The sequence below is a fragment of the Nymphaea colorata genome, chromosome 1 (assembly GCF_008831285.2).
Source record: "Nymphaea colorata isolate Beijing-Zhang1983 chromosome 1, ASM883128v2, whole genome shotgun sequence".
Classification (NCBI taxonomy): Eukaryota; Viridiplantae; Streptophyta; class Magnoliopsida; order Nymphaeales; family Nymphaeaceae; genus Nymphaea; species Nymphaea colorata.
This window is the reverse complement of record NC_045138.2, coordinates 27,034,359-27,060,081: the sequence shown is the minus strand read 5'-3', so window position 1 is coordinate 27,060,081 and position 25,723 is coordinate 27,034,359. Positions and strand designations below refer to the sequence as shown.

At 39.8% G+C, this 25,723-nt stretch overlaps 3 protein-coding genes across 3 annotated transcripts; 2 read left to right on the top strand and 1 right to left on the bottom strand.

Annotated features, from left to right (window-relative positions):
* Positions 1-7,755: 7,755 nt before the first annotated feature.
* LOC116245712 (LOB domain-containing protein 22-like) lies at positions 7,756-8,265 on the bottom strand. Its single transcript, XM_031617226.1, has one exon. It carries the CDS (start codon positions 8,263-8,265, stop codon positions 7,756-7,758), a length of 510 nt encoding a protein of 169 aa, XP_031473086.1.
* Positions 8,266-11,551: 3,286 nt separating this feature from the next.
* LOC116246274 (zinc finger CCCH domain-containing protein 59) lies at positions 11,552-17,775 on the top strand. The gene is made up of 10 exons (XM_031618059.2): positions 11,552-11,730; positions 11,829-12,102; positions 12,630-12,759; positions 12,917-13,036; positions 14,012-14,129; positions 15,295-15,692; positions 15,930-16,272; positions 16,757-16,853; positions 16,977-17,119; positions 17,334-17,775. The coding sequence occupies exons 1-10, from the start codon at positions 11,638-11,640 to the stop codon at positions 17,460-17,462; spliced, it is 1,845 nt and encodes a 614-aa protein (XP_031473919.1). The 5' UTR covers positions 11,552-11,637; the 3' UTR covers positions 17,463-17,775.
* Positions 17,776-20,908: 3,133 nt separating this feature from the next.
* LOC116246124 (zinc transporter 4, chloroplastic-like) lies at positions 20,909-25,115 on the top strand. The gene is made up of 5 exons (XM_031617830.2): positions 20,909-21,096; positions 21,246-21,315; positions 21,433-22,130; positions 22,716-22,865; positions 24,670-25,115. Exons 1-5 carry the CDS (start codon positions 21,094-21,096, stop codon positions 24,973-24,975), a joined length of 1,227 nt encoding a protein of 408 aa, XP_031473690.1. The 5' UTR covers positions 20,909-21,093; the 3' UTR covers positions 24,976-25,115.
* Positions 25,116-25,723: the final 608 nt, after the last annotated feature.

Here is a 25,723-nt window from a genome sequence, read left to right as displayed (position 1 = left end):
GAACTGGACCACTCGTCGCCAATGTGCAGCGGACGGTACCATGCTGATCCATCAACGAAGCTCATGGGTCGGTTTGGTCCAGAAGCTCCAGAATCCACGTTCCCGTGCAGCAGAGCCGAGGGCATGCCATGGACTGGGTTCGACCAGAAGGAGCGGATTGGAAGGCCGAGGTGGGTAGCCGCTGGATTGCCGTGAAGGGTCTGTAGCCGCTGTTTGACGTCATGCAGGCTAGCAAGAGTCACCTCCAGCTCTGCCGTGGTCCAGATGATCTGCTTTTTTAAGTCCAAGATAACTCCCAAGCAACCCTAACAGGATCTTTGGCCCTCCTCTCAGCCTCCCAGATGATCGACCTCATGGCATCATCTCTGTGTTCCGGTTCAAGATTCTTGATGATCTTGAGGACATTGGCGACGCCAAAGTGTCTGTTTACATTTTGAAAATCAGCCGGCCGATTGGGTGGGAAGTAGGGTGCCATTGGGCAGTCAGCTTTGCACCGTGACCTTCGGTACGAGCACGACGCACAGGTTTGCCTCTTCATGCTTACCCAAAACTTTAGCGAGAAATGGGGAGGGAGTCGAGGTACAAAGATGACTAAGAGCCTATTTGTCTAGGTCCGGCACCAACGCCTGTAGCTGCAGAGATTCAGTTGGGCGGCGCCGGGTATATATATCTCCGTATCATGGCAGCCGCCCAACCATGCAAGGTCATGATACAGAGATATATAGATCCTGGCGCCGCCCAACTGAATCTCTGCAGCTACAGGCGTTGGTGCCGGACCTAGACAAATAGGCTCTTAGTCATCTTTGTACCTCGACTCCCTCCCCATTTCTCGCTAAAGTTTTGGGTAAGCATGAAGAGGCAAGCCTGTGCGTCTTGCTCGTACCGAAGGTCACGGTGCAAAGCTGACTGCCCAATGGCACCCTACTTCCCACCCAATCGGCCGGCTGATTTTCAAAATGTAAACAGACACTTTGGCGTCGCCAATGTCCTCAAGATCATCAAGAATCTTGAACCGGAACACAGAGATGATGCCATGAGGTCGATCATCTGGGAGGCTGAGAGGAGGGCCAAAGATCCTGTTAGGGGTTGCTTGGGAGTTATCTTGGACTTAAAAAAGCAGATCCTCTGGACCACGGCAGAGCTGGAGGTGACTCTTGCTCGCCTCCATGACGTCAAACAGCGGCTACAGACCCTTCACGGCAATCCAGCGGCTACCCACCTCGGCCTTCCAATCCGCTCCTTCTGGTCGAACCCAGTCCATGGCATGCCCTCGGCTCTGCTGCACGGGAACGTGGATTCTGGAGCTTCTGGACCAAACCGACCCATGAGCTTCGTTGATGGATCAGCATGGTACCGTCCGCTGCACATTGGCGACGAGTGGTCCAGTTCCGCTCCGCCACCACAGCCACCAGCTTTGGCTGCCGGTGCTGAAACTGAAGATAATGATTTCAAGTTGCTCGCCAACATGCTCGATGCAGACAGCCGGCCGCCTGTGGATCCCAAAGAGCAAGACAAACGCGGGTTTAAATCTTCACAGAGCCCACTATTGTTTCGGCATTATACGTTCGTCTTTGTTCTTGGCCATTTGTGCAGACCGATTGCTATAGTTCTGATTGACGTGATAACCTTTACACCAAATGGATCTTTTGATCTTGAAACGATCCTGAGATTGATGGTTTGCAAAAAGAACATATAACACCAAGAATCATTGCAATTTTCACTTGGTCTTGTTTTGATTAAACTGACCATGACTTATGCTTTGTTGGTGAGGTTGCTTTTGATCTTACAGCATGCAGGTACCAACGAGCGATTTTGCAGACAGGAAAGGAAAAGGATCCGCCAAGCCATGATCCTTGAACCAACCCGGCCAAGTTACACGTGTACAGAAAAGAAAGAAGAGGCGAAGGTGTCATTCATCATTCTTGGGTGGAATTAATGCATAACAGATATTAGTGGAGAGCATTTTATGGTAACCTAACATACATTCGTGACAGAGAGAGCATGTATTACTGAAGTTTTTTATGGTAACCTAACATACATTCCTTATCATGATAAGCATTTGGCATTTTAATTTTTCTCTCTTGATCTTATCGTGATCCCCATCAAGAGCAACCGTATTTCGCATACAGTTTGAAGTTAATTTCCTTATCTAATGAGCTTGGCGCTAAACATTCTTGCCAGCTCTCTCTTTCTCTCTCTCTCTCTCTCTCTCTCTCTCTCCCTCTCTCTTGTTTGTTAAGATCACCATTGGCAACCACTTGCCTTTGACCCCCATTATCTTTCTCTGTATTTTCACAATTTCTTTTATCTTCTCTAACAGTTCTTTCAGATGTAGATTGTAACTGTTACAAGGAAAGCAGAAGTTATATTAAATGGTAAAAGCTTAAAAAAACTGGCCTTCAGTTTGTCGAGACAAATGACCACTGAACCTTTTTGCCTTTTCGTCTTTCCTCTTGAAGTTCAGTGTAAACCAAAAATGCAATATTGTTCTTCTATTAGCTTCAATTCATCAATTAACAACAAACAAAATGGCGAGGGAGACAGTGACCAAAATCTTATCGAAGGGTAATTTTCTATTACATTGCCATAAAATTGATTATATCATACGATTATTGTGGATGCACGCATGCTCAGCTATACGAATCAATTGATTTTCAGTATCGACTTCATCATCTCGTAGAAGAGATAGCTAAGAGCTGCGGATGGCAAAACCTGCAACAGATGACATGGCTGTCTGTAAAACAGGAGTCGTATCACGATAATAAGATTTTCCTTAGGAACATATGATATTAATGTCTTCACAAAGCACAACATGTGCAAGGGAAGATGGATAAAACAGAATCTACGGTGAAAACCTATGGAGTAAATTGTCATATGTTAGAATGAGAGGAAACGTAACAAGAATGTCTTGATAACTCTTTCCTTTATGTTGGGTCTATGAGTTGAACTTCAGTACCATTTTGGTCATGCAACGAAGGAAGAGGATGGTTGGGCCAAGTTGTGCATCGGCATCCGTTTATGGTAGCTGTTCCTGAAAGAGAAAGAAACAGATTAATCATAAGAGAACGTCTTTACTATGCTTTGGACTTAGCAAGAAGTCTACCATGTTTAAAATAGACATAAAACAAAAATAGAGAAACCTGCAAGGACCCCGTGAAAAGTGCCACCACAGATCCAGGTCGCACCATGACAACCTACCTAGAAGGAACTGTTGGCAGCTTGAAAGACTGCCTCACCAAAATGGTTGCCTAGCTGCAACCATGCCTTTCCTCCAAAGAAGTTGAATGCTGTAATCACCAAAGAAGCTTGTTAATATTTTGAAGGCATTGTGTTTCTTCACAATCACTTAATTGTCACTCTCCTTTTCAATGATCCAATACATCATTAACGAACATTGCCAGTACTGCACGTAAATATAAGGTTATGACCTGTTTCAACGGAAGAGGAAATAAAAATTCTTATTAGTAAATTGACAACTTTTCAATGCCTACACATTGTTGGATGACTCAATTGGTTAAGCGCTATAATTCTGAAGTTAAAAATCAAAATGTTTAGCCATTTATCATTATATCGCTTTAGGTAACAAAAAAGCTTCGTCTCAAATGCCAGATGGATGAAGAGGCTCCAATCTTTCTTTGCCAATTTCACATTCATATACATATTTCTCCGCAGACACTACCATTCAGCAACTCCATTAATTTGGTACTGACAAACATCACTTCCCTTGATACTGAGCTCTTCCAATTGTCGTCGATAGCTGCAAGAATGTAAGCGTGCAATTTCATGGCCACGGCTTTGAAAAGAACTGCAATTAGCCAAAGAAAGAAAAGATAACTAGGACTAAAAATAGAAAATATAATCAGCTCAAGAGTGGCTTACCTTGGGAGTGACTCAGTGTCAAGGTACTTACATCGATCAACTATAGCAATCAGTCAGTCGAACCGCTCCAATAACCAATAAAACATGAAATATGTGTAACGAATACCAAGTTTTGAAAGAATATACACTAACGAGATTTATATTGCATTTGTCTTGCTCTTGTGGCTCCACAGGCAGCTGGTTGCCCATTAATACGTAAACGAGCAACCTGAGTTCTCTTCATCTTCTGTTCCAGCAGTGGCAACCAAAGCTGGTGCCTGCGGTGCCAGCGTGGACCCTTGCAGGTTTCCCTATTTCTGTTTTATGTCTATTTTAAACATGGTAGACTTCTTGCTAAGTCCTAATCATAGTAAAGGTGTTCTCTTATGATTAATCTTCCCTTTCAGGAACAGTTACACTAAAAGATGCCGATGCACAACTTGGCCCAACCATCCTCTTCTTTCGTTGCATGACCAAAATGGTACTGAAGTTCAACTCATAGACGTAACATAAAGGGAAGAGTTATCAGGACATTCTTGTTATGTTTCCTCTCATTCTAACATTTGACGATTTTACTCCATAGTCCATAGGTTTTACTGTACATTCTGTTTTATCCAGCTTCCCTTGCACATGTTGTGCTTCGTGAAGACATTAAAAGGACTCAATTTTGATGGAAGTTCCTTTCATGTGGCATTAATGTTAGGACTGTTTGGAAGTTAAAGGTCATGATTTCTCTTTAACAATTCAAGTTGTCCTTTTGAGGGACAATTTTCTAATCAACAGTTTAATTAGAGTGATTATCTATCGTGGTAGATCTGACTAGCCTGTGAAGCATTTCTTTAATCGAATTGTCACTTGTTTAAAAAGAAGTCATGGGAGATGGAGATGGGTGACGGGAAGGCATTGAGCCTAGTAATGATCCTAGTTGCGCTCTTGCTGACATGGTTTTTTTTTTCTTCTTCGGTTAATCTATATGTGCCACCCTGCAGAAGATCTTTAACGGATGATTGTTGACTGAACTTGGGCTGATTTAGGAACATCTCCTTCACACACATACTTGTCTATGTAACTGCATGTGTTTCACATATGTGTACACACTCTTCATATTTAGAACTCATGAAGGATGAACTCTTGAGGATACTGCAAGTCATCTGAGCATATTAGAGAAGGCAACAGATACCTTCTCATGTTAACTCTGCAGTTTTTAGACAAGATTGTGTGGTCCATAACTTTATGCCAAGGAAATATGAAATTGTCCTGCAGGTACACTGGAACACTTGGTTTCCTAAAAATAGTTCGGTTCACCAAACTGTCTCGATTCAGTATTGAGATGTTCAATTGAGTTAGAAAAAATTCAAGTTACCAAACTGTCTTAATGTGCTACAACGCCGAAATGTCTTGGAAATTCTTACTAATTTTTCAATGCACAAATATTGACAGAGCTTGTGGTTCTTATACAGATGAGAGTCCTTAGAGCTGAGCGGTTTATCAGAAAGATAAATTACTTGGATGTAGCAGAAAACTGTCGCTGGCAAAGATGGGTTGCCACAATACTTCATGAACTAGTTGAAACAAAGGAAGGAAGTTAGATTGATTAAAATATAAGTTCCAAATAATACAGTTCATAGGAGAGTTTTTAGTTATGTGTCATTAATTGACTATATTACATAAATTGGCAGGGTTACGGGACCATTGAAATTTTCACAAAAAATGAATATATTTAAGATACCTTGCACCACTATTACATACAACATTATGACACACAGCTGCAGTATGACCAGATATTATCAGTCTGCATGTTCCCAGCTAGCGATGATTAGTTGATTACTGCGTGATGGAATCCACCCATTAGTTCAATGTTACTTCACTTGCAGAGGTACCATCACAACCTGGAGAAAAGTTAAGGTAGCTTTATGTCAGATCACTCAATTCATTCTTTCTATGGAATCCTTGCTGCAGTTTTGGCATAAATAGACATATTTCTAGGCATTGTGCTTATGGAAGTTGAAGGATACGCTTTGGAAGAAAAACTCGTTCTTTTGGTTCTCTGTTTTATTCACCATTGTGTTTCATAACCATTTACCATGTACTACGTTTCTCATCTGTTTTACAGTTCTATCTCCAAAACAATCCTGTGCTTTGAAGCTCACTTATAAGATTAGCCTTGTAAGTAGACTTGCTTAGTGCACCATTCCATGTATTTATGTCGTGGAACACGTCAAAAACTTGTCTTTAGACACTATTTAGCTTGAAAAATAATATCAAATAAATTTATTGCTTGCTTTGGATACGTAAGGAAGTTTCCCCTTAATGTGCATATTGAGTGCTTAGTAACTTCTCTAAGACTGTTTACTTGACAGAAATTTCCCTTAAATGTGAAACTTTGATTGATTGTGACTAACTTGACACTATTCTTCCTTTTCATTCCACATAACTTCTTGTGGCGTTCCTTTAAGAGACTACGCTTTTCTGAAAGCATGTTGATGCGCAACAGTAAGGCGATACTGCTTGATCTGCTTCACAAGTCATCATCGTGCCTGGCTTGCCACTCCTGTTTACACGGTGCAGAAAATTTAACATGCCCAGCAGCAAGTAGCAGCAACCTATAAAGTTTGCGAATTGCATCATATTTCTATGCTGTTGATGATGTTCAATTTAGTTTGACTGGATGGGGCCGCATCGATCATCACAGTCGGTGAACGGCGACGCCAACATCACCATTTGCCGCATCGATCATCACAGTCGGTGAAGGGCGACGACAACATCACCATTTGTCGCCAGTGGACGACGGCAAGAGTCAGAGACAGACGGCACGCTCGCCGGACAGAGAGGGAGGGTCGGGGCGGCGGCATCCCGACCAAAGATGGCAGATGGGTCGCCCGTCACTCTCTGGCTGTTGATGAGCGACAGTAAATTTTATATTTCTTAAACATAATGTCAGTTTGTAAAGCTAAATTAATATTTACATTTTTTTTTGGTGAAAAAGGCCGCTGTTTATGAATTTGCTGCAAAAGTTAGGCATCTTTTTGGTGTATCTAAAACGAGCGCCTCTTTGTTATTCGCCTTTTAGTTGGGCGGTTCTTTGTAATTTTTTCAAACATATTCATATCAAATTTATGGAAATATAGACGGATACATGCTTTTACCTACGTTACAAAAAATGTTTCAGCTATTTGAAGCCACAAAGAGCCCCAAAATCTCTTTGAGTTGAAGATTTATAAGGGGTCATGTGGTAAGAGACATTTTATGAGTGTTTCATAAATATATCTAAAAAATTATGCATGACATAATCTTTGAAGTAGATTCATAACACAATAAAATCTTTTAGAATGTGAGTACTACCAAACTAACCCTAATGTCGAGGAGAACAGGTGGTCAAGTTGATCGGTTCTTTTAACGTTATGTACAAGCAAATAATCATGCTGTCTGTTGTGTCTATATATCTTGCCTATTATATCTTTAAGTCATTACTGAAAATCTTGCTTGTGTCCACTAATCCCCAGGAACAAAGTGCAAATTATTTATGGCACCGTAGAAAGAAGTTTTGCTTTATATTTTTCTCCTGTTTCCCGTCTTCTATGCTGCAATTAATAGATTCAAGGCTCCAGAAGAGCCAATTTCGCGTTCTACCCTTGTATCATATATCGTGCAGTGAATCAAGAAGTAACATTGAAAAGAAAAAAAAAAAATGTTTAGTGCTCATCTTGAAAAACTGAAGGCAGGTTTACGATGCTTTCATTGTAATTAACATATCTCCATTAACATATATCTGGTTTTTCTTGTCTGGAACATTACAAACTTTACCAAATGCATTATGTTACATAAAATGCTCCAAATTATATATTTGGAGCCGCAGAAGCCCAAAACAATTGCATCTACGCTTTTTACTGCTTTTGATCATATATCTATGCCGACGCCCCCAGCCATGTTACGACCGCCATGTCCAGCACGACCACCGTCCGTGTGCAGCAGCGGATTCAAGGGCATACCGTAGAGTCGGTTCGACGAGAAGGAGCCAACCGGGAAGCCACCAAGGTGGGCAGCCGCCGGAATGCCATGATTGGTCTGTCGCTGCTGCTTGACAGTACGAAGATGGGCAAGAGTCACCTCCAGCTCCGCCCTTGACCAGTTGATCTGCCTCTGGAGGTCCTCGATGACACCGAGGCAGCCCCTGACGGGATCTCTGGCCCTCACTTCAGCCTCAAAGATGATGGTCCTCATGGCATCGTCCCTCTGCTGTGGTTCAAGATCCTTGATGATTCTAAGGACATTGCTGACGCCGAACAGTTTGCGTACGTTGAGAAACTGAGCAAGGCGATCGTGTGGGAAGTATGGTGCCAGTGGGCAGTAAGCATTACACCGTCTTCTTTGATGCTTGCACGATGCACATGATGGCTTCTCCTTCATGCTTACCCAAGTAACACAATCTACCACAGTAAGAGAGTGAGCACTGAGGGAGAGAGAGAAAAAGACGGCCTGAGAAAAAAATTACAGTAATGGCGACCACATGAAAAATCTTATTACTAAAAGGAGTGACAAGGAGGAAAGAGAGAGAGAGAGAGAGAGCTTGGGAGCTTGAGAAGAAAAAAATGCAGAAATGGATGCCTTGTGTTGCACAATATGAAACTAAAATGGGCAGAATCTAATGCTTCATATATGCATTAGAGGAAGGAGTGGGAACGACTTTATAGCGTTGGAACCAAGTAAGGGAAATTACAAAGGACCACATCAATTGTTGCTGGATGGCATTGGGATCCTTGATTCTCAGGAGTTGGAGTTGGATAAGAATGTCATTCCATTTGGGAAATAAATGATAAAGAAATAAAATGAGAAACAATAAAAATAAAAAAAACCATATTCATTATTATATATACTGAACAAGGTAAAAATACATGCCTATATGCGTGTGTAACACTAGTCATGTATAGTTTTACCTTCTTTAATACGAGAGTGAAGATGCAGGTTCATTTGATTCTTATGATTTCTCATTTATTGCTTTATCTTTTATTTCCTAAATGGAATGATAAATCCTATCCTACTCTAATGCTTGAGCAGCAAAGAAGGAAAGAAAGATTCAGCCCCGGAAAACTGTTCTCTTTCAAAAGTTTTAACGTTAACCATGTGGTCTTTAGAGCAAGGAAGCTCACTTAAGACTATAGCTAGTCAGGGAGATCGTGATTGTCAATGAATGTATATGTACTGTATAAATTAATATGTTATGCATATGTAATTAAATCATGGCTGAAAATTAACAAGGATGACTACCAATTGAGCAAGAACATACCAACATGTTGATAGATAATATGTGTGTTACACTTGATACTTAGCTTTGCTTTGGGCAAATAGTAGTCATTTTTTTGGAATAATCTTCTTTATATTTATTTTTCTCCCATGAATAGAATAGGAAGAATAAAACAAGAGATATATAAAAGGGGGTTTAAATTTGTTATATATTAAGTTTAATATAACTAATATATATGTTTTATTTAGCAAAAAGATTCTTGAGGTCATCTTGTTACAACTCATAAGAAGGATTCTGCGGTCACCTGGTCACGTTGCATAAGGAGGATTGTGAAATGCATCAAAAAAAGATCATGACATCCTATACAAGAGACATGTGCAAACTAGTTATGTTGATAATAGAGTTGCTCTTGATTTGGGTGCGTATGAATGCACTTGGAAAAGAAGAACAACATTTATGAACAATATCAAATGCCAAAGTTTTGACTAGTTAAAATGGAGAACTTGTTTTTGACCAAATATAAATTGTATTTAGTCTAAACTTGAATGATTTTTTTATACTTTACATTATTGATGACAATTATTATTTTCTAAGTAATAAGTTGTGTGCTAACTGTCCTTTAGTCTCCCAAATATGCATGGTTATATAATGACCTGCTACATATTAGTTCATGGGTAGAAGAAATATATTATTCGTTAAATTTAATGGATCTATGAGACGGTGAAAAACAAGTGACAATGAGATTTGATGGAGCTTTATTCATAATAACTCTATGTGCAGATTATGTAAATGCCTTTATAAGTCTAAAAGTATGGTGTTAGCATTTCTAATGTTTTTGTACCTTTCTTACTACTACAAGAAAAAAAAATCGCCTCCTTGGGGCATGCATGTAGCTTTTAATCAATTCATAAGTATATAGCCAAAATTTGAAGTATGTAGAAGTGCTCATCTAAATAATTATATGTGAAGCTATAATTGTTAATTATTGTATAAAATTGTAAGGAATCAATTATACAAATAATGGGATCTTCATTATCGAAATTATTGTTCTATCATGTTCATTTACGTCAATTAAAGGTTGTTCAAAACATATTTTCATCTTTTGAATGATGCATTGTTTTTCTCTTCTCTCCTTGTACAAGTTCATTCATTCAAATCAATGGTTGCAATATGTTCCTAACTAATGAAGCTTTATATATGAAATTATAAGTAAGTTTTATTTGAAGTGCAATACATGGAAGATAGACAAATAAATATGTTTTTTGGCTTAAAAAAATCTAGACAATTGGAATAAGACTCCAGTACTTTATCTATCATTGAATTTTCAAAATGCATAAACAAGCATATTAGAAAAAGCAAATTATTGTTGCTAACATAAAGATGAAAAAGAGTTAATTTTTTGGAATACAGATTTTAAGAGTTGGATGACAGATTATATACTTATAGGTACATCATTGTTAAACAATTGCAAGTAACTCAACTACTCATACATGTTTGGAAGTTTTTAGAAATCTTTTGAAAACTGTCATAATTTTTAACTTTTGTCAAAATCTTAGCCATATCCAATGCCTTTTAAAAGCTTTGAAAAGTTTTTGAAATTAAAGAAATTCAAAATTTTATGGAACATATCTGTTTTTTTTATTCTTTTTACGAAATTTGAACACTTTGAAGAGGAAAAAGCATACATAACCATTTAGGAATACATATTTGGCGTTTGCATGGGTTTACTTAATCAACTAGAAAAGAGTTTAAACTAAATCACAATTTCATAACCTACAACAATTATACATGTGCTAAGAAACATTTCATTTAAGTAAACCTATTTTATGTCTTCACTTGCTCTGAAAAATTTTGGAAAATTTATATTATATGCATATTTTTAAGGTAATATAGTTTATGATACCATGTGTTGGTTGTTATCAGATAACTAAAATTTAAAATGTTGTCACTAATGAAAATCATTAAATTAACATTAGCCATGGTTTATAGTATAATAATGGTTTATAATAAAGCTGAAATAAGTTGACCCACTCCCATACTGGGTTCGGGCTCATGGTTGGATGGATCCCAACATGTCCTTTAGAAATTTCATTCTAACCTAATAACCAAAACAACAAACCACTTTAATAATCTTTTTATAAGTCATTTTTATAAGTCATTGAAGATTTCTCACACAAAAAAAAAAGTGATCAATATTTTAGTTTTCTTACTTTACACATTCTCTTTATTTTTCTCTCCTAAACGACTTGGAGATAGCTTGTGTAACTTTGAAAGCTAAGTCACCAATAAAAATTATATATATATAAGTAAAATTAATATTAGTTAACAAAAATGTTCGTTACTTTTTCTTCTTACATCAGTTCAACAACATAGTGCGCGAAATAAATGATTTGGTGACTTAAAAAACTAAAATCACCGTTAAAAACCAAAGGGAAAATCTCCAAATTTTAAACACACTGAAATTTTCCCTCGCCAGGGTTCCTCCCGGAACCTGACCCTGTGACCTCTGCTCAGGTTGGTGCTGAGTTTTGCCGGCGATGTCTTCATCGTCGTCGTCTTCGTCCCCCCGAGTGTTGCTGTCCGGGGACGTCCTAGGCCGTCTCCCCATTCTCTTCAAGCGAGTCTGTGCGGTAATTAGCTACCACTCTCTCAATCCCTCTGATGGAGAGTTGGGGTGAGAAAATGGGTATCTTGGAACCCTCTCTGAAACTGCTCTTTTGTTTTCCAGGTGAACAAATCCAATGGGCCCTTCGACTTTCTCCTCTGCGTGGGGCAGTTCTTCCCGGACGACCCTGAGCTCCTTGGCGAGTTCATGGACTTCGTCGAAGGCCGCCGCGAGGTCCCCATACCGACCTACTTCATCGGCGACTATGGCGTTAGTGCTGCGAAGATCCTCGCAGCTGCCACTAGGGACCCAGCGAACTTGGGTTTCAAAACCGACGGTGTGAAGCTCTGCGACAATCTCTACTGGTTAAAAGGAAGCGGGCGATTCGTTCTCCACAGTGCGTCCTTCAATCATTTGTTTGTCTTGCTTTTTCCTTTTCACTTGCCCCCTGCCATTCTCGAAACCCCAATTGTGGAAGAAATTTCTATGTTTTGCCTTCTAACTTCCTGTTCTTGTTAGTTTGAATGCTAAACGTACTTGCTTAGTGATGCTTTGTTTTTTTTTTTTGCTGTAATTGTATGTGGAAATAATCAAATCTAACTAAACTTTTCGTCAATAAAGTTGCTGGCATGTAGTTGGGAATGGTTTTGCTGTTTCTGATATTTTAACATTTTGATAATTTCTTAACTTGCTTGAGCTTCATTTCATGATGTATGCATTAGCACATATATTGGTAAATTTTCACCTGTTTTGAGGATATATTAATTGGTAATTTTCAACCTGTTTTGAGGATATATTAATTGGTAATTTTCAACCTGCTCAGGGGATATGTTACATTTCACTTCAGTTGACATGCATATGTCGGTTTTGATTAATCATGGTTTTTTTAACGTTTGGTAATGGTGCTTACGTTTTGCTTTGTAGATCTATTTATAGCTTACTTATCTGGAAGATGTTCATCCAAGGGTCAGCCAACTGGGGTATATGGTGAAGATGATATCGATGCCTTGCGAGCTTTAGCTGAAGAACCTGGCGTCACTGATCTGTTTCTAACATATCCTCTTTGGTGTCAGCATTAGGAATATGGTTGCTCCTTCTCAGCATTAGCTTCTTGTTTTTGCACATGTTCTGAACTTCCTTTCTGTTATTGGTGTGAAGATGTGTATGGCTTGTCCAGATTTCATTTGGTTTTTGCCTTGACTAACAACCACCAATGAATGGCCAAGAGGTATTTGTAATGGAGCTGATACTTCCAGTGCTTTGCCTGATGTCTTATCATCTGCAGGCACTGACGCAATTGTGTCTGAGTTAGCTGCAGAAATTAAGCCTCGGTAATTGCCCTTGCCATTTTTCATGTCTTCAGCCTTCAATATCATAAATAGTAGAGGAAATTCATTGAAAGTGAAAATCTTGTCTATAGCTGATTCTACATTTGAGAAGAGCAGAGCTAAAATTTGCGCTTAGAAATCAGTTTTGATTTTGGGCAAAATTGCTATCAGTAAGAAAATCGCAGTACATTGATTACAATTATATCTTTAAAGAGTTTATTAGAATTATGTCTTTTAACTTTAAAGAAGCCTTTCAGTTAGCTGTTATATTGAAGAAAACTTTTTCTGGAGTTTTTGCCGCTTCATTGCGTGTTAGGTCATCCTGTCTTAAATTCCTGATGCTTGAATATAAAGGGTTTTTGTTGCAATTCAGAAATCAGTATTTAAAAAAAATTAGACTTGATTCTCATAATTGACCAAACCGCCATGGGACCATTTGTCGGATTGAAGCCCACACACCAATGCATGTATTTGACTGCTTAAAGGGAATTTTATTTCACATAAATAAGATAAATTACCTGACAAGATGAATCATTGGCTGAACATGCCATATTTGTCTATTTGGGGTCGCAACTCACCAGAGGTGATCAATGCACTGCATTGTGTCTCTCCGACACCTGTTGATTTTCCATATATCCAAAAGCCTCATATTCTGAAAATCAAAGGCAGAAGTATGCATGTTGAAATCAATAGGACAATAGCTGTTTCTTGTTTCAGTTCAATTTGTAGAAAATGATGTAAGCTACCTTCTATATGCATGCGTGCATCATATAAAATGACGCTAGCTTGTAATGATCAGAATCAATATTTTCCATTTGAGTAGCAAATTCCAGAGGTCCGAAAATTTGACAGGCAATGTTCCTCAGGCTAACCCACACATGCACAAGCAAACTTCGGTTTTCATGTTTTCTCTTTTAATTGTGGTTGAAATTTGTTATGCATTGGTGGAAATAACTCTAACAGAACCATTGTCAATAGCTATCATATAGCAGGTACGAAAGGTGTGTTTTATGCACGAGAGCCATACAGTAATAATGCAGCTGTGCATGTCACAAGATTTCTTGGCCTTGCAGCTGTTGGAAACACCTCTAAACAGGTCCCTTGCTGTTCCTGTTTTCTTTATATGATACTTTAATAGTTTTGGTGCCATAAGCATCATTGTGCTTTGTCTTTTTAAATATATAATCCTGGGAAATTTCTTTTTCTGATACAAATTTGTCAAACCAATTGTGAACTATCTGTCTAGCATAAGGATATAACTACCTGATATCTTAAATATAGTTTTGGATAAGCTCAGTAATGCCTCCCTTTTGTTCTTGTTGGTGCAAATGGGAATATTAAGTAGCAAAAAAAAGGAAAACTGCAGTACTGCTATACGTATTATCAAATAAGCATCAGGTTTACTAGATGTCCTTCATAGCTGTTCTGTGCATCTTTCTTCATTCTATCTGATTCTTTCCCCTTCTTCTTTCACCTGCTTAAAATGAAAAATGGAAATAATGATTTTTTTCTCAAGCTCCTAAAAAAGTCTGCCATTTAACTTTGAATTTGAGCTTCGTTTAGTTGAAGCTGTGTGCATGCAAAAAATGAATGACAACTTTTCTCAAGTCCTTGTTGACGGTCGACCCCTTTTTTCCTTTTCTGCACCACATGGTCTAGTCTGAGCCTCTAGGAGGAAACAGAAAAACAGTCATCAGGAAGTTTCTGTTTGAGTGAATTGTGAATTTTTACCCTTCTATTGCTTGTATTGCTTCCAACTGTCTCAAGATATGTCTGCTCAAGCTTCCTCTAACCTTTTAAACATTCTCATAAGAATGGGAAAAGGACTTAGTTGTGCACCTCAAGGCAGATTTAAGTTTCATCATCAGCTGCTATCCTTTATGCCATGCATGTTTGTGGATTTGTGCTCTCTTACATCACTAAATTAGATAGCGACTGCAATTTGTGAGGGCATGTCCACACTTCATGTTTGCTTATGAATAAACTCATTCTTGATTGTTGTGCAAATGGTTCATGTTTAAGAAGGTTTTTCTCGAACTATTTGAATCTGCAGCTCATGTTTTTTTGTATTCCCTCTAGCTGGCTGTCAAGTGCATTTGTTATGTGACTATGTCTTAATCTATTACTATTTTTTTTCAAAAGAACTTCTGTTTGGAAATTTTGTGATTTTTTTGTCCTTTGTACTGTCTGAATTATTTGATAGTTCCAGAAAATTTGGCTCGAAAGCTCCCTAGCTCATGGTTTAATTCTTCTGAATCCAGAAATTTATACATGCACTTTCTCCTACCCCTGCATGTAAAATGTCCGATGCTGAAATTCGCACTGCTCCTCCAAATACTACATTATCACCATACACTGTTGCTGAACCACAAAATATTTGTGTGAAAGAACTGGAGAGACCTAGAGATGATGCTCAGCATTGGCGGTATGATGTTTCCCGTAAGAGGCGTAGATCCGACACTGAAGATGGTAAAAGAGTCTGTTTCAATTTTGTTTCTACAGGGTCATGCTCTCGAGGAGAGAAGTGCGACTTCCATCATGATGTGGAAGCTCGAGAACAATTTTTTAAAGGTGCATGCTTTGACTTCATTATCAAAGGAAAGTGTGAACGGGGTCAAGAATGCAAATTTCGCCATAGCTTATCTGACGAAAATCCAAGGTATCTCAAGTGAATTGTCTGCATGACTTTGGGAAGATTAAACTCTTTCCATTGTTTCCTGGTTTATGGCTTTAGGGAGATTGGCATATGCAGTTGTGGGAATCTGCTGCATGGATTTTTCTAGAAATTTCATTTTTCTTTCTGTTTTGATTTCTTCATCAAATGTTACAACTATGTTTGAGAAACTGCTGATTTTGCTTCTAATTTTTTTGTAAATGTCGCTGGATGTGTTTTTAGGCATGGTGATCATGCTGATACTGGAGCAAAAGGTGGGCGCTTGAGTAGTCAGTCAAGTCATTGTTGGTTCTGCTTGTCAAGCCCCAATTTGGAATCACACCTTATACTTTCAGTTGGAGATGCCTTCTATTGTGCACTGGCCAAGGGCCCATTAGTTGAAGACCATGTGCTTTTATTACCAATTGAACATGTTCACAATACTCTGTTAGTTCATGAAGGTGCTGAGGTAGAACTTTTGAAGTTTAAAAGTGCAATTAAGGCATATTTCCGGAGTCGGGGCATGGCGTTAATAGTGTATGAGTTCATCTCAAATCCCAGTAGAACAACTCATGCTAACCTTCAGGTAGAAAGAGTAACGTTGCTTCTACAATTTTTGAATCAATGCTATCAATTGGTATTGCGTTCTAGAGAAGCTTGTTCCCTGTCATATTTTTCTTTGTCTTCATCTACTTTTCATATCTGGAAAAATCTGAACCCACTATGATCTCAGAGTTTACTTATTTGGAATCGGCCAGATAGATATCCTTCTTTTCGTTGAACATTATGAAAGAAAAGGAATTATTATTTTTTAAAATCATGATTTTTGTTATGCATATAAAGTCTCATACGCTCCATCAAAATGTACTTTCAAAATAGCTGCATATTAAGAATTACTGATTTCCACCCTGCACTTCTGGAACTTGAGGAAGTACCTACCTTCTATATAAATCATAACAATTCCTTTCTCTAGATTGTTATCAAGGAATCATTTCCAGCTTTTTTTTTTGTTATAGAAGTGCAAATTTAGCATATAAATCAACAAATGCAAACTTACTCTTTGCCTGCAGGCGGTTCCTCTGCCATTATCTAAAGCATCGGAGGTGCGGCAACATTTTATTTCAGCTGCAAAAAAATTAGGGTTTGAGTTTTCAGTTCACATGCCAAGTAAGTTGCTTTATCTGTCATTCTTTGCTGGTTGTTCTGTTATTTAAGTGGACTGTGAAGGGGTACTTGTTTAAAGTTAAAATATGCACATCTTTACCTGCTGAGAAATTCCATTTGTTTCAGCCTCCGAGGTTGATGCTAGACAAGAATTGAGGTCACAACTTGACAGAAGCTCAAGCTTCTTTTATTTAGAACTTGCAGAAGGTTCAATACTCTCCCATTCTATTGGGGACAATGAGAAATTCCCTGTCCAATTTGGTCGCGAGGTAATTATTTCTGTTTGCATATATTGGAAATAATTATTTTTTTATTGATACCAAATGGAAACTATCAGCTCCTCAATCATGTGTCCGGTCAATTAGCCTGAGCTTCTATAGAGTTGGATTCAGGTGTGAAGGTTTTAGACGGTTCAGTTTCTTTCTCTATCATTATTTTCTTAATGAAACTGTAGGATCAGCTAGAAATATCATGTTACTGCAGGTTCTAGCAGGCGTGCTGAACCAGAAAGATAGAGCTGATTGGAGGAAATGTAAACTTAGCAAAGATGAAGAAATCCAGATGGCTGAAGATTTCAAGAAGGGATTTGAGGAATTTGATCCAAACCGATGAGTCATGGAGATCAAAAGGCCAACGAGGTTGTGATTTATGGTTCAGCTGAACAGCAAAAGACCAGTATTACCATCTGCTTTTTGCGTTATCAGTTTTGGTCCCATTCCTTTGTTTTGCCTCGCATACGAGGTTCAAATTTGAACTCCCACTATAATAATAGTGCATCCTAGCAATCCAGGTTTCCCGCTTGTATCTTCAGCTGTACCTTGTGAAGTTCATATTTTGTAATCTCCCGTACCTTACTGGACATGGCAAACGACAACAGTAATCTGCTGTTTGCATCAATTCCTGTGGTTTTACATCTTTATTCAAAGTGGTGCATGTCCTTTTCTACCATATCATGTTTAGCTGTCAATGACTCAGAGATCAAATAAGAAATGGAAACTAGGATAGATGATGATATTCCTCCAACAGGGAAACGAGTAGGCAGCTCCATGCAAAAACTGTTCTTGGAACATGAAGACACTCATGTTTGAACATCTCCTCACTTTTAGCCACTTGAACCCGACACTGAAAAGCAAGGATGTAAACGGTTGTGGGTTTTTTGGATTACCAACTTGATTTCAATTCCGTTTAGTTAAATCTAATGAAAATTTTGACTTAATAATCGGATTAGCGTGCAGCTTCATACCTAAACTCAAATCTGAATTTGGTACTAGATTCGGATTCAATAACAATTCGACCCGACGAAATGAAGATACGGATCTGGGAACTCATCAACGGACCGGCCAGCCAGAAGGGTCTACTGTCTTTGTCTGAATCTGGCTGGCCATGTCGCCATTGTGTTGACATGGGGATCCAGATTTTCGCAGTCTAGAACCAACCTTTCCTTTCAACATTTTCACGTCATTGGTGTTCAAGTCAAGCCTTAAGGCAACTTGGCTAATTGCCTTGTGTTTCTGCGTCTTTCTGTTGTCGTCGCCAGCATTCAATGTGATTTGTCTTCTGGGTCTTAAAGAGTGATGGAAAAGAGCCAGACCGAGACGATGCCGAGGCATGGGGCCGCAGCATCAACCCCACCTTTCCCTACTCTATTTACGGGGGCGTATCGGCCGATACATATTGCTGCCGAAATCTATCCGAACAACAACATTTATCTTGTATTTAAAAGTCAGGCAAGATTAGGAACGAGAAAGGCTCGAGCCACATATTACTCGAGGTTTATGAGGTGAGCTCGAGCTCGACTCGGTAAAAAGCGAGTGTCATTCGATTTTTTTTTCTTTAAATAAAAACGAAAACTACAAAAATATGTTAAAATTCATAAAAAAGTTACTAACATCCCTTTGAAGATTAACAAATAGGAAAAACACAAGCAGAGTTGAGTTTAAATGAGCCGAACTCATGCAACTCAAGTTCGAGCTCAACCCGTTTATTAAACCAGCCGAGTGGAAGTCAAGTTGATTTCAAGATTGAGTTGGTTCCCACTTGCATGACTTGGGTCCTACATGCACGAGTGAGTTAAAAAAAAATGGCACTGACGTCAAGGGCGGCGGCTCATCCACATAAATATAATGGAGCCGTAGACTCTTGGGCGTTATTATAATCTATAAGAACAAAAATTCACTTGGAAAGTGTGCCTGGTCTGAACTCTGCAACACATGTGGCAGACGACCCTTGTGCTTGACCTTAGGATACAGCCTGTGGTCACGTAAACACCTTGCCTTCTTTACCTTACGAACGTTAGCGCTCTCCACAAGTTGAAGCACGCATAAGCTTTTGAGAGTGACAGCATTATCTTCTAAATTTTTCGCTATTAAATGAACTATCTCTCAACTTGTGTGCACCTTCTGTGTATAATAAACAAAAAAAACAATTTCATAGAAAAAAATTATATATATGGCATGATATGTGGAATATATCATAAACATAGAGTGATGGAGTATTTCTATCGATCGTTCACGTCATATAGCGTTGAGCAGACATCAAATTATTTTGATTTGAATTGTTGGCGGTTCTTAAGATGTATAATCAAACTTATTTCTCGATTCAATGGAATAAGCATATGGAAGTGAATGTAGTACCAAAATAACAATAAAAATGTCAAAAGCGGGTGCACGTACGCCTCTTCTCAATCCTAAATGGAATGTAAAGTCACAACGATAGGTATTTGTATATATTTAGATACGTTTAAACGATCCATTCTTATAACATAATCAGAATATACATAACCGTATTCTGTATGGAATGAACTTATATAATCTGATGATGATGAAATCTATTCTATGATTATAAGTTTATAACCTTAGACCATTTCCATTTTTGGCGGAATAGATCTACTAATTCTTTTATTGCATACAAAGATACAACCATGCATGGGTATATAATATGTATACGGGAAGAATCTATCTCCTCAAGCACATGCCACAATGCAGATCGGGCAACACAGACATCGCCAGTATGCATGGAAAACATCAACACTTCCTTCCAAAACACAAACACACACGTACTTATGCAACACACACACACACACACACATATTTATTTGATTAAGAGTTTTATACTTGAACTATATTTTAGGAGCAAAAAGTTCATAAATACACAACTTGAGGGGATGGGCATCGAGGTCAATCACACGTCTGTTAGGATAAACATGAAATCGTTATGGTTCTCAATTATTGTTGGGAGGAGGAAATTTCGTGCAGGAAAGACTAAAACAAAGGGATTGATGCCTAAAAATTAGTATTACAATCTCACTATTGAAAGGGAAATGGAGAAGGAAATTGAAGAGAAGTTTGTTAACCAAACCCAAGATTTCCTAATCTATAAGCTTTCTTATGGTGTTGGATTTACTTCGCTAGAAATGATGAACTCGTTTGGCCCCTCTTCGTCATCAAAGAAGATCACATAATTATTTTAATCTGAATCCCTCTGAGCTATAAGAGGTATGTTTCACTTCAGCCACATGATGTTAATATGGAGACATGGAATGTTACCGGGGAGAGAAGTTAATTAAATTCCAGAAATGGCTAAAGAGAAACCAAGTTCTCAGTGGAAAAAACAAAATCCAGAGAACATAAGCAAAAATGGAAATTTCAGTTTCAAGTATCTTGTGGATTTTCTGACAGTAAAACAATCTATGTCATTCAGGATTTTACTTAACGGGGTTTGAGGAATCCAAATCTGAAAGGTTTAAGCTAGCATCTGCTCGCCCCTGTCTTTTCATGTCTCTTCTTGGGATTTAAGATTCTCCGAGTTTGAAGTTGAAGCTCCCGAAACGGATTGTCGTCTCAGAGTTGCACATCCCGAGGCGGCAGACTTCCGCCGAGCGATGGAGTCACGAAGGGGAAGGATGTAGACATGGATGTCCGAAATGACGAGGCGGTCCTTCGTTGGGAGCGAACCTTCGTTGCTAGAGGCGGCCACAGGGACAGGCCATTTTGGTCAATATGGGAGATGGCGGAAGCGGTGGCCCGGGAGAGTGGGCGGCCGCTCCATTTCAAAATGTCGACATCCTCACGTAATTTTTCAGGGGATCCCCTCCCACCGAATGGAATGGATTCGAATATGTTAAAAGGGGAAAGGGGAAGGGTGGAGAAAGGCGCGTGGCGAGACTCTGGTGCCTATATCTCTTATTAATTCTTCGGTATTGTTGGCTTGATACGGACGCAGATTCAGACGAAAGCAGACCACCATGGTATGCTCTCCCTTGCTTTTGCTCTTTCTCCGTGCGATCTTGTTCTCAGATGAGCAGTGGGGGGATGAAGCGCTTGAATTCCTCTTTTTTGATGAATTCTTAAATGGGGATCGAGAATTTTTTAGAGTCTAACACCTTGTGAATTTCAGGATCAAATGGGCGAGTTGGGATTCGGTTTTTCGCTCGCATCTCTGTGGAACAAAACCAACGTACTCGCAGGCAATTGACGCGCTCATATAGACTCTTTTGAGGCATTTTTGGTTATTTTTCCATTCTTGAATTCATTAGTGGACTTCGCTGATTGTGATGTGATCGTGGTGGCGGTTAAATTTGCAGAGGCGATCGCGGAGTCGATGTCGGGGACTAGTTGCGGGACGTCGCATCTTGAGACGGAGTGCCGGGACAAGGCGGCGGCGTTGCGGCTGAAGAGCGTGGCCATTTTCCTGATTCTGGTGGCGGGGGCGGCCGGCGTGGCGCTGCCGCTGGTTGGAAGGAAGCGTCGGCTAATCCCGACGGAAGGCAATCTCTTCGTCGCTGCGAAGGCGTTCGCGGCCGGCGTCATCCTAGCCACGGGATTCGTCCACATGCTCCCGGACGCCGAGGAGGCGCTAACGGACCCCTGCCTTCCGGAGGTGCCCTGGTCCAAGTTCCCCTTCTCCGGCTTCGTTGCAATGGCCGCTGCGCTCGCCACGCTCGTCATCGACTTCATCGGGACGCAATACTACGAGCGGAAGCACGCCGCCCGGGAGGACGTTGGCTCTGGTAGTGCCGCGACTCCTCTGCTGGCGGAGGAAGCTGGGATCGTGGTGGACGACGCGGAGGCGAAGGCTGAGGGTGACGGCTTCGGGGCGGGGCAGGGGATGCACATCGTGGGGATGCACGCACACGCTGCGTCGCACCAGCACAGCCACCCACACGGCCACCACTCCTGCGAGGACCGGACGCATCCGCACATGCACAAGCTGGTGGGCCACGCTCATACGCACGAACATGGGGAAGCCGACTCACACGTACGCCACATCGTCGTCTCTCAGGTCAGCGGCTGAATGAAGCTCTTCGGCTGGAACTACATCTTGGTTCCAGCATTGGTGGCAAGATTTTTTTTCCTTCATTCTGATTTTCATAGATACTTCTTAAAATGGCGAATTCGGTAATTTCATAAAGAAATATCTCGTGATAAATTGAAGACTTTTCTTTAGGAAAGCGTAGAAATAGGATATTTATTGAAATAGGTGATATCTTCTAAACTACTGTTTTTAGAATTCTGGGCAAATCTTGCTTCTGAAACAAACTCGACCTGTACAATCCTACTCACATTGTTATCCTGTGAGTATGTATCATGCAAGAACTTCTACATCCTTGTGACAGTAGTATAATAGACCAGCCCATCAGCTATATGCTGCTGAACACTATTCATTATCCTTGCCGTACAAAGTGGAATACTTGCCCGACTTCTGTCTGATCTGGAAAAATAATATGATCGTTCCCTTGTCCAACAACCCACATCATAGCAGCGGAAGAGACATCCACGATCAGACCTAATCAACCGAGTCCAATCCTGTTTCTGTCAACTGTTAGTTTCTGATGTTGCTACAGTTGTGCTGGATTTTGTTTTGAAGGTATTGGAGCTGGGGATTGTATCACATTCGGTGATCATCGGATTGTCCCTAGGGGTATCTCAGAGTCCCTGCACCATCCGACCTCTCATGGCTGCATTGTCTTTCCATCAGTTTTTTGAAGGATTTGCCCTTGGTGGGTGCATTTCACAGGTAAATGTTACAACTGCATTTTTTTTTTCTTAAATTTGGTGGCTATTTGCTTTTCAAGCGGGTGATTTTAGCAGATTGATTGCAGTCCTCTACTATTAAGAAATCATTTGCTTTGTTGTGACTTGTTGCTTTTAAGTTTTATCTGTTGGTTTTAGCTTTCAGCATTTCTTTCCTCTAGCATCTTTACAGAGAGGATGCTTTTTTCTGTTGACATTGGCAATTTGGGACGAGTGTCTTTTTTATCCTTCTGCAGAAGCGTTCGACCATAATAAGCGCAACGACTAGTGTCATATTCACAAATCATATCTACCTTCTACCACCTTGTGTGACAGGAGTCTACGTCTTACATCTTTACAGTAGTTATTTGTGCTTCCAAAAGACACCCTTATGGTACTGTCTCTCACCTTCATGTACGTTGGAGTCATTTGAAGGAAAGGAACCTCATTAAATTGACATATGAAATTCATATAGGGATCAAAATCAAGTGAAATAATAGTGAAAGAAGAGAATGTGTGGCTGGCTCCATGGCTGCTTAAGTTAGGAGTATTGGGAATCCATGGCTGCTCAAGTTGGGAGTATTGTTCATTCATATAGGGATCAAAATCAAGTGAAATAATAGTGAAAGAGGAGAATGTGTGGCTGACTTCATGGCTGCTTAGGAGCATTGGGAATCCGTGGCTGCTCAAGTTAGGAGTATTGGGAATGCAATAATCTATAGGTTAGGACAGACTCTTTCTTTCCCCTTTTTGTTTTCTAATGTATGCATCTTTGAGAAAACATGAATGACTTGCATAGATCCTTCTTAGCATAAGGACAGGAAAGAATGATGGATAAGGGGAAGGAGAAGAAGGTATGTTTGAAAATCAGCTCATCGAGCACGAAGAACCCTTTCAGTTTCTGCGTTGTAGAATGCAATTCATTTTCCTGTTGTTACCGTATTATACCATGTATGAGATGGGAACGATCTCCAAGAGCCTAATTTCCTTGAGTGGATGAACTTTCTTGATTTTGCTTTGGCTTTCTTCGGTGTTAGAGTAACATGAATTAAAGGGTAACCAAATCTCCCAAGATATCACATTTAGGACCCAATCTCTCCAGGTGGCTGATGTGAACGTCAAACATCATTCACCATGCTTTCTCTTTTGCTCGTTATTGTGTCTATGATCGCCTAAACACAAGCCATTTTCAGAAATTTTTAGTAGTCTTTCGTTGGTGATCTGTGAAACCATGTCCCGGATGAACATTCTTCTTTGCTCGCATTATTCTGATTCCGTTTGTTCTCCAGTCTGGGCATTTATAAGAAAATGGTTGGATTGATCTTTTTCTCCACCAAGCAATAGTTGCGATTGCTGAAGGTGGACAGTGGTCGGTAGTCTCCAATGACTTTTAAACTTGTAAGGGCGGCCTTTCATGCTTCTCCATATTCTAATTTTCTTACTGTTGTGAGGTCTATGCCACTTTTTCCTCCTTTGGGAAATGTGTCAGGTTTCTACTGCCTGAGCTGTCTCCTTTTCTCTCATCATGCCGACTTAGTTTGGTAGTGGGGATCCATAGGTATATACAGCTCCCACCTAATTTTCTTTGGCAATCTGCCGAAGTGTTCTCTCTTCTTGAATCATCCAAGTCTGATGTCATTAGTAAGTTTCCTCTTATGTTTGTTGAAATTGTAATGAAGAGGAAAAGAAGAAAGGATCACTGCTGTAGTGTAAACTATGCTGCTTCATATCACCGTTTGATATGCTTTGTTTTTTCCTTTTCTTAGAGCAAAATGGTGCAGGAAACTTAACTAAATTTGTATCTGCAGGCTCAGTTCAATACATTGTCTGCTACAATCATGGCTTGCTTCTTCGCAATCACAACTCCAGCGGGGATCAGTATCGGCATAGGGCTGTCATCCTTTTACAACCCTAACAGTCCTAGGGCACTAGTTGTGGAAGGGATCTTGGATTCGGTTTCGGCAGGCATTTTGATCTACATGGCACTGGTAGATCTGATAGCTGCGGATTTTTTGAGCAAGAAAATGAGCTGCAACACCCGGTTACAAATTTTGTCTTACTTCACTCTCTTCCTTGGTGCGAGTCTTATGTCGCTCCTTGCAGTATGGGCATGATTAAATTCTTTTCTTCTGTTTTTGGGTGAAAGGAGAGAAGGCATTTCTTCCTTTCATCTCCTTCTGTAATTGCAATGGCATCTATAGTTCCTGTATTTGTTAGAGGAAGTAAATTGTCATCAGAATAGAGTTTCGAAATAGTATCTCTGCTCAACATACCACAAGCCGAAAGCAATTTGAATTCCCTTTCGTCGATCAATTTTAAGGGAATGCTTACAGTCGCGCTCCCAATAGTATAAAAGTAGACTGTCCTGTAGGCTCTTTTGAGTTCTGAAAGTAAAGGTCCTCTGAACTTCACGAACCTGCAGTCAAGCATGGCCGGCAGAGTTGTGCCCTATAAAATGCTAGAACAATGTTTGGACTACATGGCATTGCCGTGATCTTCATATCTCTCCATTTGTTTGAAGTCATGCGAGTTAAAAGATTCGGAGCAGTGGGTTTTACTCGCTGGTCATTCTTACCTTTTTCTCCGCAGGACTGCATCTAATGCAATTGTTCATCTCCCAATTCAAACGCCAAATACTAATAATTTATTTGTTGGGGCCAGTCCCTACCACCGAACCTTAAGCTCCTCAATGCGCTGTGCAAAGGTCCATCGGCGCATTCCCAAAGCTGTGATTTTAAAATGAAGTAACTCGTAAGGTTTCCTATTTAAATAATTGTAGAATCACATATCCTAATTCCAGTAAAAAGGGATAAATTCTAGGTACAGATTGGTCCAGGAGCTGTGAACTCCATTCCTTCAAAG

Excerpts from the sequence above, each read along its gene's own strand:
- LOC116245712 (XM_031617226.1), bottom strand. The coding sequence starts at position 8,265 with ATGAAGGAGAAGCCATCATGTGCATCGTGCAAGCATCAAAGAAGACGG.
- LOC116246274 (XM_031618059.2), top strand. The coding sequence starts at position 11,638 with ATGTCTTCATCGTCGTCGTCTTCGTCCCCCCGAGTGTTGCTGTCCGGG. Across the intron at positions 11,731-11,828 it reads TCTTCAAGCGAGTCTGTGCG|GTGAACAAATCCAATGGGCC; the intron begins GTAATTAGCTAC and ends TTTGTTTTCCAG. Across the intron at positions 17,120-17,333 it reads CTGTCCAATTTGGTCGCGAG|GTTCTAGCAGGCGTGCTGAA; the intron begins GTAATTATTTCT and ends ATGTTACTGCAG.
- LOC116246124 (XM_031617830.2), top strand. Across the intron at positions 21,316-21,432 it reads CAAAACCAACGTACTCGCAG|AGGCGATCGCGGAGTCGATG; the intron begins GCAATTGACGCG and ends TTAAATTTGCAG. Across the intron at positions 22,131-22,715 it reads GCCACATCGTCGTCTCTCAG|GTATTGGAGCTGGGGATTGT; the intron begins GTCAGCGGCTGA and ends TTTGTTTTGAAG.